Below are 12,711 nucleotides of genomic sequence, written 5' to 3' on the forward strand. Positions count from 1 at the left end.
CCCACACATCCTCCTCCCTGGCATGGAATCACACGATTACCTACTTTTCTTTAACAGAGGCACTTCTCCAATGTATCCACCCCTCCGTGGGAATGTAATGCTTGTCCTGTAGCCAGCATGACTGGGGATTTATGTTTAAGCCCCATATCCCTAATTCTGCCTGCCCCTGCCCCTGCCCCAGACCTATCTGAAGAATATGGGAGGCAAAGGGAAAGCAACCTCTGGGGATACAACCTTAAAAAAAAAAAAAAATTCTGGGCAGGGCGGGGAGGAGCAGATGGACAGAAGGGGCAGTGGACGTGCACCTGGGATAAAATCATTGTGAGGTTCTCAGCTTACTACAGGGGATGGGCAAGCCCCCCAGACATCAGCTGTGGGGTCTCGCTCAGGGCTAGGCCTCACGTCCATCCCATAGCATTTATCACAAATGCTATTTAGCAGCGTGGAGCAGCCCCGATGGCTGCTATCCCTAGAAAGACATGCTTGTGCAGCTGGCCCCTGGCTGGCATGGGAACTTGTGTTTCAGGAAGGCTCCTGCCAGCCTAGGAAGAGTGGCCCCTAAGCATGGGGACAGTGGGGTTCATGCTGACACTGCAAGTCTGAAATCTTGGTGTGTGCCAGGCAGAGATGCCCATGTAACCAGCCCCCTACAGAAAGCCTAGGCACTGAACTCTAAGGCGCATCCCTGCTGAATGACACTGTGCAAATGCTGGCACATCACACATTTTAGGGGATCCAGTGCGTCCTATGTGACTCCCATGGGAGAGTACTCAGGAAGCATGTTCCTGGGTCCCTGACACAGCAGCAGAGCGTGTGCAGCTCTGCTCAACCCAGCTCCCAGCTGGTGTCATCCATGGGGGTGGAAAGCACCCCCAAGCGCTGACTTCTCAAAGTCCCATGAGACAACTTCAAGTGTGCCACCAGATGAAGTATTCCCATTGAACAGTTCAACTGCAGAATGATTAGGTCAAATACCACCTTGAGCAAATACAGTACTTTACAAAGGTTGTAATAATAAATTTTACCATTAAAATGACTGCAAGCCATTGGCTATTCTCTTCTAAGAAAGAAACATTTATTAAGACACAAATAAAATTCCTTATGCCTTAAAGTCAAAAAGCACAGAACTGATGTTAAACATAGTTTAAATGCTAACAAACTGCCAAGATGCCTGTCAGTAAAACCTTAGCCTCACTCTATGGCATAGTCAGAGTAGAGGAATAGTAGAAAAAGCAAGGCAGACTGCCGACTGTATACATGCAAACCCGTTTGGGGGCTTGTTTCTTAGACCCAAAGCCCCAGGAAAGCGTAAGACAAGAGCAAAAAAATTTTTATAGAGGCTGAAACATTAAGTCTACTGAGCTAGTCAACCTAGCCAATGGTGAGGAAAAGCCTCAAGTAGCCATCTACACCCTACAATTACTTTCCCAGAGTTTGGCAACTAACTGGCAGCACTAGACACCTTCAGAAATGGGTAGAAGTTCAGATGAGACAACAACTAGTGGTGTCCAGACCCACTGTCCAGCCAACACCTGGGTGCTGGGCCCGACAGGGCACGGCAGCAGGTCTGTGGGATCCCGGGCCCAACCCTCTAACAGCAGACATGAGGACAAATCCAAAGGGTCGAGGGCCAGGCCTGCAACCTCCCACCGTGGGGGTGGAGTCTCCTCCAGGGGATGTGACCAGCCCAGGGGGAGTCAGACATTGCCCCGGGCACTTTCCAACACAGCTGTGGCTCTCCAGTCATGCCACAGCAGACCAGCCAAGACCCCTGGGGCAGCAGCTTCACTCAAGAACTTGTTAGAAATGTGAATTCTGGGGCCACCAGGCCTACTCAGACAGAAATGCTGGAACCTGTGTCTCCACCGGCCTTCTGGGAAACTCTGATGCTCCCTACTTTGAGAACCACTGTCCTGCAATGCAGCCCACAGCCTTCAAACACTGGCCATGCCCCAGGTTTCTAGCCACCTCAGCAGCTGTTAAGACAAGCAGACAGCCAGACCTCTGCAGAAGCCTCCACCCCGAGCCCAAACGGCCAAACACCACGGCAGGGAGGCTCTGCAGGGCAAGAGTCCCCAGTGACCACAGTTCTTGTAGAGGGGACAGGTCCACAAAGCAACAAGTACTGACACATCAGAGAACAAAAATAGCTTCCAGAACTGAAAATAGCAGAAATAAAAAATTCTATAGGAGTTTAGAAGTCAGCTGTGCAATACTTACAAAAAGCAGAGCTAAAAGAAGAGGTGATATGAGAGGCAGCAACAAGAGAGAGTGCAGGAGGCCCAGCATGTGGGCAATGTGGCCCAGGAGCAGCAGGACAATGCCTGGAGGGGCTGTGGACCCACACCCCCCCTGATGCACCCGCCCCACTTCCCAGAGCCCTGGGTACAGGGCAGTTCCCACATGCATCCAGAAAAGAGGGAAAACAAAGGAAAAAGGTCAGGAATCAGAAAAACTGGGTTTCAAGTACCTTCTCACATGCCCCACATGATCCTGGAGGGTGTGCTCGAGCCACCAAGTGCTCGAGTCTGAAAGAGAGTGAGCAAGCGCCAGCAAACCACACCCCCAACCAGAGAGGGAGAGGGAGACCCCAGGGAGACAGCAGCCCAGGATGCACACACAGCTCCCCTGACGCAGAAGCCGAGGATGCCTAATGCCTGATGCATCCACTGTTCTAGAGGAGGTGCAGGCAGCTGGTGGAGCTTAATGGCAGTGAGTAGTAAGCCCAGCACCTGCCACAGGACCGGGGTGGTGGGGAGAGGGGAGAGCTGCTCACACACAGCTGAACGGGCAAGTCCCCAGAGCCCCTCTCTGTCATATCCCAGTGTTGGGGACTGGACCTGCCCCGAGCCTGGACAGGGATGAGTCCGCTGTCAGCTAGCAGGTTCTGCTGCTACTCCTGGGCCCTGGGTGCCACAGGGATGAGTTAGGAAACCTCAAATTTTCAGGCGGCAAAACAGCAACCCAGAAAGCTCAGTGCAGGACCTGGCCACGTTCCCTCAGCACAATTCCAGCTGAGTGACTGGCACAGTGCGGGAGAAAGGCCAGGGGCCAGGGAAGGGCTTTCCTGCACACACCACCTCACCAGCCCAAAGATGTTGGCCCAGCGTCTGTGCTGGTCTTCTGCTCCTAGCTACCAACCCCTCCCCTGCACAGCCTGAGGACACAGAGCAGGCAAGCTGAGGGTCCCTGGGAGCTGTCATGGACTTCTGTCTGCCGGTCACCTTACCAGCATATCACATACCACAAAACAGAACCAAACGGCAGTGTCAGTAAGATGGCCAAGTGCTTGGACAAACCCACAGCTTTCATCACTGGAAACATAAAGGAGTCACAGACTGAGCAAGTAAATATACATGGACAGCTGCCAGCTCCACCGTCTCTGTGGGGAGTCACCAGTGACCCTGCTGAGCACAAGAGCAAAGCGGCACCATGCCCGAGGTGCTGCACAACAGACCCACAGGCGGCCCATGACAGGAGGACCCCAGGGGTCTGGCTGCCACGCAGGGTAAGGCACCTGGTGGTCAAATGAACTCTGGAAAAAAATCATTCAATTAAAAGAGAACAGAAAGAAGCCTGCCCCCTGTGGCTGACCGCCGGGCAAGTCTGGGGGCTCAGGGAGTGCTACCTTTGGACTGGATCTTCTCACAGTTGGGAGAGATGATGACGCACTTCAGCCTCCGGAGCTTCAGATGTTTGAGGACTTCCCGCAGCCCCAGAACTAGCCGGCGCTTGGTCTTGGCCTTGACCGGATCCTTCTGGTACATTCGGTCCTGGAAACGCACCAGCTCCTTCAGCAGATCAGTAACACAGGCATCCACTTCCTTGCTGAGCATTTGGCTGCAGTAACTGAAATGTTGGGCAGTGTCACCTCCCTACAGCTGTGGCATGCTCTGCTGCCCGTCACTCCTCAGATGAGAGATGAGATGAGGACAGCATAGCCCTCCCAGACAGCACTCTCCTGAGAATCCTAGTCCAGAAAGTGGACTCCTGATGGACTGCATTTCCCCACAGGTAAGGACTGAAGCTTCTGCCCCCACTCCCCACCCCAGGGGTTTACAAGCCTCTGTGCCCCAACCCCCATGCAGTCCTGGTCATGACCACTCTCAAGGCCCTTCACCGGGAAAACAAGCACCTGGAGGGTCCACCTTAGAAGAGGAGTGGGTGGGAGGAGGGTACTCTAGGAAATTACCCTGGGAAATTAAACCAGGGAGCCAGGACTGCCCCTTCCCCAGCCCCAAACTGGACATAAGGGCACTGCTGGTATCCTATCAGCAGGACAGAGAGCTTGCAGAAGCAGATTAGGTGGCCCTGACACAGGTCATGACTGCGTACTACCCCCTCCCACCAGGATGAAAACCCTGGGCCCAGCCTCGGGCTCTGCGGTACGAGCACGGCAGGGCCCAGAACTCGGTGCTCAAAGCCAGAGTGCGCGCAGTCCACCCCAGCACATGCAGCTCCAAGGCTCACTCACTCCCTGAATCTCCGGCTGTGGATCTTGGGGCAGCTGGCACCATCAGGGACCTCGTGGCAGGTCTCTACCACCTTCTGGAGCTCAGCTCCCAGTGGCTCTTCAGACATGCTCTCCACCACCAGAGTGGGGGACACCCGCTCTTCCATCACCCCTGGAGCATCAGAGAAAGAAGGCACGGCACTGGCAGGCTCGGTGCACACACCAAGGGTCCGGAGCATGGGGAACCCCAACAGTGCCTCACAGGGCAATGTCACTAGAGTGGCCAGACCCGGCACACACCTGCCACATCCAGACACCACTGCTGAGTGTCACATGGGGCAGGGCAGTGTGGGGAGGGGCTGGGGAAACAGATGAACCCAGTAACTCTCTGTGCTGCCTAGAGCTGCCTCCCTGCCCCCAATTTACTTATTTTTACTGTGGCAAAGATAAATGTTACCATTTTAACATTTTAAATGGCAGTTTTAAACATCTAACATTTTAAAATGTGTAGTTCAGTGGCCAAACTTTATTTTTTAGTTTTGAAATTTAACCTGAAGTTCTATCAGTTAGTTTTAAAAGCAGGCTTTGAGTTCTAAAGTTTTTGCATTTAAATGTTTGGTGCTACTCCTTTACCAAATAATCCCTAAATAAGAGCTGAACCCAAACATCTAAACTTTGAAAGCCTCAACAGGTGTGTTTAAACATATCCAAAAGGGTTAATTATTACCTTATAGTCCCCACAGAGTTACTTCTAGAGATTTCCAAAGTGCAAAGTGAGGTAACAGGTCAGCAGGGAAGGAAGGCACCCACTGGGAGGGCAAACACTACACAGAGTCTCTGGGGGCTGGTCTCCCCACCACCTGTGGCCAAACATCTGGAAGCCTGTCCGGAGGAACTTCTCAGACTGGATGACAGTGGGCCTGACCTGCAATCCCACCTTGGGTAAATGCCAGGGGGGAGGGCTCATGTCTCACACATACACATGCATATCACACTGCCACAGCCACCCTGCTTCTAATGGCCCCAAAGTAGGAACTCCCAGGTGTCCCCCGCCACCTGACATTTTCATATGCTTGGATGCCATGTAGCAATGACCACTGGCGACCACCCCTGCAGGCCACAGAGGACCAACTAGTTCTACACAGATCAAACCTGGGGGCCTTACTGTGTCCCTTAGAGGAGTTGTCAGAGGCCCTACCTGCCACAGGGGTGTCCTCTGATTGTTGAGGTGGGAGCCTGAAAACTTCTGCATTCCAGGAGCACAACACACTGGCTTTCGCCACACAGGGACCAGGGCTGGCACCTCCCTGGACATTTGCTGTGCACAGCTCCCTCCAACTGAAGAATCTCTGAGGTGCAAATACCAGCAGAACTGGGTACCTGAGGGGTCAGCCTGCTCGAGCGCCTGGTCATCACCACCGCTCTCTATATCTTGAGCATCGTCACTGGCAAAAGCTGGGCTTACGGCGTTTTCCTGGAGACGCTGCTGCTTTCTCTCCTGCCGTTCTTTCAAAATAATCTTTAAAATTAAATGTTTAAAACACTTGAACTCAGAAATAAGCTCCTCTGCAAAATAAGCCACCCAAGTTCAGCTTGGTGGCAACATACCTGCTCATGCCCTCACAGTGGCCACACACCCTGGGGAACAGACCCAAGCCTCCCCTGCAGCCCAGGAGTGGTGCAACCATCATGTTTGTGTGAGACCAGAGCTCTAACACAACAGTGCAACTTCACAATCACGTGACCCCAGCCAAGGCACTCCCTGCCCCATCTGAGCTGGACCACACCCCACAGGCTGCTTTGAAAATTAAAAACTCTGTGCCACCTTCCTAACAGAACATCTGCCAGGCACTGTGAACATCAGACATGTAACCCAGTGTTAATGAGGAGAATCCAACACCCCCATTTCTGATTTTCTGTCCAGGTCACTGCACCACAGTAAGGAAAAGGCTGCCCCTCCAGCAACCCAGGCTCCCTACTTTGTACACTCTACCACATCCTCCAGGGAGCGTGAGGGAACCTTTTTCAGAGAATCATGAATGCATCTTGACCTGCACAGTCCAACAGTAAACATTAAAATCTGAAAGCCTAGGGCTGAAAGAATAACAGGAAGAAGAGCCCTGAGGCTCCCATGCCCTGTCTCTCATGGTAGCCCACATACCTTCTTCAGCGAGGTCGGCTTCTTGGCCTTGGGAACCTCCCGCTGCTTCCCCTTCTTCACCAGGGGGGCGCTGGAGTCCAAGGGGTTGTGTGGAGTCTTCACCTGGCTGATGCGGTGGCCCTTCCTCCCCGCCACACTGTCTTTGGAGAGGACTGGCACCGCGCCCACTGCACAGAGAGAGGGGTGCCTTCAGGCTGCCACCCACCTAGGCCCACCACCTCCTCACCCGCATCAGACTGCTCCTCACATCCGTTTCTAACTGACAGTGTTCTGAGCATGATCTGATATATTTTGGTAGATATCCAAGCAAATCATCAATCTGGGAAGACCCATCTTCCTATCCCTGTAATCAAATCTGTCTCTCAGTACAGTCTGACATGTAGATCTCATTTTCTGAGTAAGGATTTTTCCATGTAGTCTGCACTTAGGAGGCTGTGCTGAGTAATCCCTCTCCACAAGTGTCCATTTTCAGTTGACACTGCCTTTGTGCAAGTCAGCTCCTGGTTTCCATGTGTATCTTCTATCTTGCTTCCTTGGGAGGCCCTTATAAGATTCACATAATATTTCTAGTGGATTCTGTTGAGTTCCCCAGATACAGACCTACTTTCCCAAATTGCCTCACGTGTAGCTGGTGGCAGTCCCTCCAGATTCAATATATCGCCGTGATCACTCTCCAATACTCCCATTGTATTTCCCAGTCCTACTCTACTTCCCACCTGGCTTCTGCTACAAGGAAATGGTTAATCTGTGCATAATTTTTTTCCTACTTTTTAATTAGGAAAATTTTTAGCACATACCAAAGAAAATGGAATAGCATGACAACAAAACCCACATGATGGCCACTGTCCAGCTTCAACTTCAGTGTTTTTCCAAATGTATTTTACTCACCCTCCCTCCTTAGTCTAGAATATATGGTTAAGTTACTGGGAGGTGCCTAACTCACCTGTCCTAGGCCCTGCCTCAGTGCCGAATGTGTCCGCAACAGCCGGCTCCAGGCCACTGCCAGTGTGGCTACAACACAGCTGCTGCTACCCTGAGGGCCTCATCCCCATGTTATGTTTCAAGTATACACATGACTGGCTTGGTTCTCATCAGCTCCTCTTGAGCAACTGCCCTATACTGACCCTGCTGTATCTGCTTCATCTCCCCATCCCTGATGCCACCTCCAAGGTCAGGACCTCCACTGGGCACCTGTGACTCTTGCTGCCCAGGGCACCCCCATCCTCCACCTCACACCCATGGCCAGGCAGGTCTCCACAGAGCACTCACAGTGGACCTGAAGGTGCGGGGCCTACCCACTTGGCAACGGACAACAGCCAACCCCTCTTCCAAAAGCAGCCACTGGGCTGGACAAGAACCACCAAAAATAATCACATCAGCCCCCTAGAAAGTGGAAGCCCTCTGATCTACCAAACTCCAAGTGAAACCAGGGTCTGGGGTATCCTACCCAGGCTGCTCCCATTCTCTTCCTGCCATCAGCTAATTGAATTAGGGCAGAAGCTGTTTCTGCTACAAGGGGCTTGCTGGATTTTGAGTGTGGTCATGTAGAGGTGAGCCAGCTGACAAGGGAAGGTGCAGCAGCAGGACTAGCCTGAGCTGAGGTCCTCTGAAGGGAAGCAACAGACCTGCTGACAGCAGGACCTTACAAGGAATCGTGGGAGATTAGTCCCAATGAGCCATGCCTGCCACATATCCGGGCTGGCTGTAGGCTGCGCGCACATACGGCAGGGCAAAACCAAGTCCACCCACACACCCTTGTCCAACGATGGAGCCCGTGTGCATGTGCAGAGACACATAAGGTCCATGAAAACTGAGCCAGTGCAGATTTGACCATGGCCTGAGGGCTTAATGCCCTCCAAGCCCACATACACCTCTACACAGGTAGTACAGGCTGTGCAATCTTGAGTCACTCAAGCCCAACCTCTGACCCATCTGTGTTGTACAGACACAGGGGTGAGCACAGCAAAGGCAAGCTAAAAATAAGAAAAAATAACTGATCAGAGACATAAGCAAGCACCCACTGTGGAGAAGTCCACCTTCAGATTCAGACCAGGGCAGTTTACTGAAAAAAACAAAAGCAACCCATCACCATTTTTTCCATTTCTCAGAAGGAAAAAACCAGAATCCAGAGTTGCTATGTTAAGTAAAATATTCAACACTAAACAAAAAAATCTTGACACTTTCAAAGAAAATGTGACCACACTAAAGGGAAAAAGAAGTTGACAGTCTTTGAGTGCCCCCAGCTGTGGGACATAGCGGACCAATAGTTCAAGGCAACTATGAGAACAGACTTGAACACCTGATTTTAATAAATAGAAATTATAAGGAAGGGCTCAGGAGCAGATTTGAGGTGGTAGAAAAATCAATGAACCAGAAAAAACAATAGAAACTATTCAATTTAAAGAAAAGACTTAAAAAGATTGGAAAAATCTGAAAAAAAAAAATAACCAGAGCCTCAGAAACCTGTGGGGCAAGCACACACATACCAGTATACACACATTGGGAGTGTCAGGAGATGAGAGAGAAAAGATAACCAATTTTTTGGAGAAACAATGATCCTAAACTCCCCAAATTTTATGAAAACATAAATCTACAAGCCAAAAAACACAACCAAACAAAGGCAGGATAAATACAGAGATCCACACCTAGACACATCACAGTCAAACTGCTAAAGGACAGAACAAAGAGAAACCATGGGAAGCAGTAGGGGAAAGAAACTCATCACAGAAAGTGGGACAAGTAATATCTGAGGTCTCATGGCAACAATGAAGGCCAGAAGGCAGTGGAATGACATTCAAAGTACTGGGGAAAAAACTGTCAACCAAGAATTCTATATCCAGGAAAACTATACTTTAAAAAAATGAATGCAAAATAAAGATGTTCCTAGATGAACAAAGACTAACAGAATTCACTGCTTATAGTTTCTGTACAAACTAAAGGAAGTCCTTAAGAAGAAATACTGGAAGAAGCAACACCAGATGTTAACTAAATCCAGAGGAATACATAAGACTAAAAATTATAAATATAAAACTGGTAAATTTTTTTTTCTCATTTCTTATCTTCTTTAAAAGAATGATTACATAAAGCAGTAACTACAACACTGGTATGTAACACATATGATGACAGCCCCAAGGGCGGAGGTAGAAAATAGAGTTATATTGGACTAAAATTTCTCCCATATATAAAAATGTGTATTATAATTTCTGGAGCAACCACTTTATGTATTTGTAGGCAAACACTTATTTTCTTACTTTCAATAAATTTTTAAAATAAAGGAAAAAAAGGAATCAAGATGTTATTCTGAAGACATTTAACATAAAAGAAAGCAGCAGTTAAGGGTGGGTGGGTGTGGAGGGTGAGGTAGATAAAGGGGCACAAGAATTCTCAATCATAATATAAGTTGGTCACAGGGATGAAGAATATAGTCAATGATTCTGTAACATGTTTTTATGCTGACAGTAACTGCACTGGTGGGGGTGAGGACTTAAGAATATGGGTAACTGTTGAACCACTGTGCTGTACACTTAAAACCAATATAAGATTGCATATCTATGATACCTCAATTAAAAGAAAAGGAAGTTAAGGAGAAACAGAGGAATAAGACATGAGAATCAGAAGGAAAAAAAAGCAAACCAGCAAATGTAAATCCAGCCATAGTAACAACTACATTAAATGTCATTGGACAAAAACGCCCCATTTAAAAGGCGGAAATTGTCAAACAGGATAAAAAGAAAGATATGCCTAAATGCTGTCTACAAGAAACACACCTTAGGTGTAAAGACACTTTATGATAAGTGGCCAGGGATACTCTTCCCTCTGCTGCTTGTAAAAACATGCTTCTCCTTCTCACTGACTATCCAATAAGGTGGGAAGACCTGATTTGGGCTCCAGAATCAGGCCCCAAAGGCCTTGGAGTTAAGTAATGTTCTTGCCAGAAAGCTCTGCACAGGAGTATTTGACAGTTAGCTAAAGATACAGAGGAACCTTGAATTCCTCTTAGCTAATTTTTACATTTCCTGGTAAGGATGGTTCCATTAGGCAAGGTGATGGGCACTTTTGTACATCCCTGGGCTCTCAGGCCAAAACATCATTTCAGTATTATCAAAAAGCCAGTCTCACAATCCAACAGCCTCAAACTACTTAAAAATCTCATCTGACTGAGGGCACCACTCTTTGCTAAATTGCTGACTTCATACAAGACTCCATCTAAAAGGTCCAACTTGAACCTAGCTGCAAATGAGCCACTGCACCCCCCCAGCAGTAGCTGCCTCCCTTTCCCTGCTTCACTGTTAACCACAGGAATAACCGACAGTTCACATGCTTCCCTCCAGGCTCCTCACAAAGCTGCATTCTTCAGATCAGAGGTTTGGAGGAACACTTCCCAGATTTCTCTCAGGGTGATATAGGTTACTCAAACATCCACTCTGAAAAATACCCCGTGCTAAGGTAATTCCTGCTGGGATCCATGAGTAAAGCCCTGTGTGCATGTGTACTTTCTGCACATTATAATGTTTGACAGCCTAAAACCTCTCCAGCCAAGAAGAGACTGTTCTTCCCGTGTTAGCTAATTCCTGGAGACAGCAAAAGCTCCGCTAGAAGCATGTCCTTGACAGATGGCAGACTGACCAATGGAGAGCCAGACCTCCTCTAGCTGGCCTGTGTGCCCCAGAAGGTGACAGCCCTAATCATCCCAGGGTCAGAGGCCAGGCGCCAGGCAACCAGGGAGCGCACCACTGTAGCTCCCAACTCACCGGAATCACTCACACCAGCCAGTCCTGAACCGGCCACCTGCCTTGCCTGCCTTGCCTCTCTCATGGAAACCCCAGCAAAGGCTCTCTCCTGTCCTCTGCCACCTGCGGTCCTGGTGCTTCCTCGTGTAGCCATGCCTCTGGTCTCTAGAACCTGGGAGTATAATAAACTGTTTTCATGACCCTCTCCTCTGTCTCCTCCTCTTGTGGCCACTCCTGACTAACCACCTGATGAAAAACAAAACAAAGTAAGCCCAAAGCTAACTGCCCAAGAGAAGGTGACCTTGCCTGTAGGTAATTCATACATTATGAACTTCCAACAAAGATTGGTCTGAAAGAACTAATACACAGTAACAGCACCCGGGCCTTTCCCAGTAGAAGGTGAGCTGAGAATAGCAACTCAGAGGGAAGACTGTAAGGAGGCTGGGACCTTGGCTCTGGTGCATAGAAGAATTACTCAAACATGCGATGTATGAGCCTGTGAATCCTGATATGGATAAAAGTACTAAAATCATTGCATCAAGGAAATTTAAAATACAAACTGGATACAAGATGCTAACAAGGAATAATCATTAAAATTAGATGGGAGGACAGAGGGGAATTCTGTTAAAAACAAAATCACCATCATTTAGATGTCAACTGAGGTATTTATGACATGCCATTATGACAAATGACATGATGTCTATTAGTTGCTTTAAAATATTTCAAGAAAAATAAAAACCAAGCTAGAGATGCAACAAGATTGGCAAAATATTGATAATTGTTGGAGATAGGTAATGGGCACATGGTAGTAAGTCCACAATATTCCCTCTGCTTCTGATTATGTTCAATATTTCCCATAATAAAAAGTAAAAAAGACAAAAATATACCACCATGTGCTTGTTAAAAACACCTATTCCCTGATCCCATCCCAAGTGATTCTAATGCACGATGTCCAAGGTGTGCCCAGAACCTTCACTGTCAGCACTCCCAGGGAGAGCAATTGCAGGCAGTTCTGGGAACAAAGCATGAGAAAAAAAAACACTGGGTTGAGAGTTGCATGTCTCCTGGTGCCTCAGGCACCATACTTGGGCTAAATTAATATTCAGATATTTTATGGTTGTACTTTCTTTATCAAGGTCACTACAGACCTATCACATAAAACTTACTTCTGCTGTAGCCATGAGAAGACAATTTTGGAAATTGCTCCCTGTATCATTCAGCAATCTATATAAAATGATTCACAGGACAAGCAACACAGTGTAGAATTTTCACCTTCAAAAAAATCCCACCTAACCTACTGCCAAAATGGCTAAAATTAAGACTGATGACACCAAGTATTCGTGAGGATGTGGAACCATCAGAATCTT

The 12,711-nt window shown here is 48.5% G+C and overlaps 1 protein-coding gene across 13 annotated transcripts in view; it reads right to left on the reverse strand.

The window, feature by feature from the left end:
- The window catches only part of SECISBP2 (SECIS binding protein 2), a 54,072-nt gene that overhangs the window by 9,384 nt on the left and 31,977 nt on the right, over window positions 1-12,711 (reverse strand). For all 13 annotated transcript variants that reach the window (XR_005058929.2, XM_037009745.2, XM_037009742.2 and 10 more), the window contains 4 exons: window positions 6,615-6,781; window positions 5,834-5,972; window positions 4,475-4,625; window positions 3,629-3,849 (listed from right to left, as the gene is read on the reverse strand). Coding sequence is in view for 12 of the 13 variants with exons in the window: in XM_037009745.2 (XP_036865640.2) it covers window positions 3,629-3,849; window positions 4,475-4,625; window positions 5,834-5,972; window positions 6,615-6,781 (678 nt within the window). In the remaining variant the exon portion in view is untranslated. The remainder of the gene's footprint in view (window positions 1-3,628; window positions 3,850-4,474; window positions 4,626-5,833; window positions 5,973-6,614; window positions 6,782-12,711) is intronic.

Source organism: Manis javanica, chromosome 2 (genome assembly GCF_040802235.1).
Source record: "Manis javanica isolate MJ-LG chromosome 2, MJ_LKY, whole genome shotgun sequence".
Classification (NCBI taxonomy): Eukaryota; Metazoa; Chordata; class Mammalia; order Pholidota; family Manidae; genus Manis; species Manis javanica.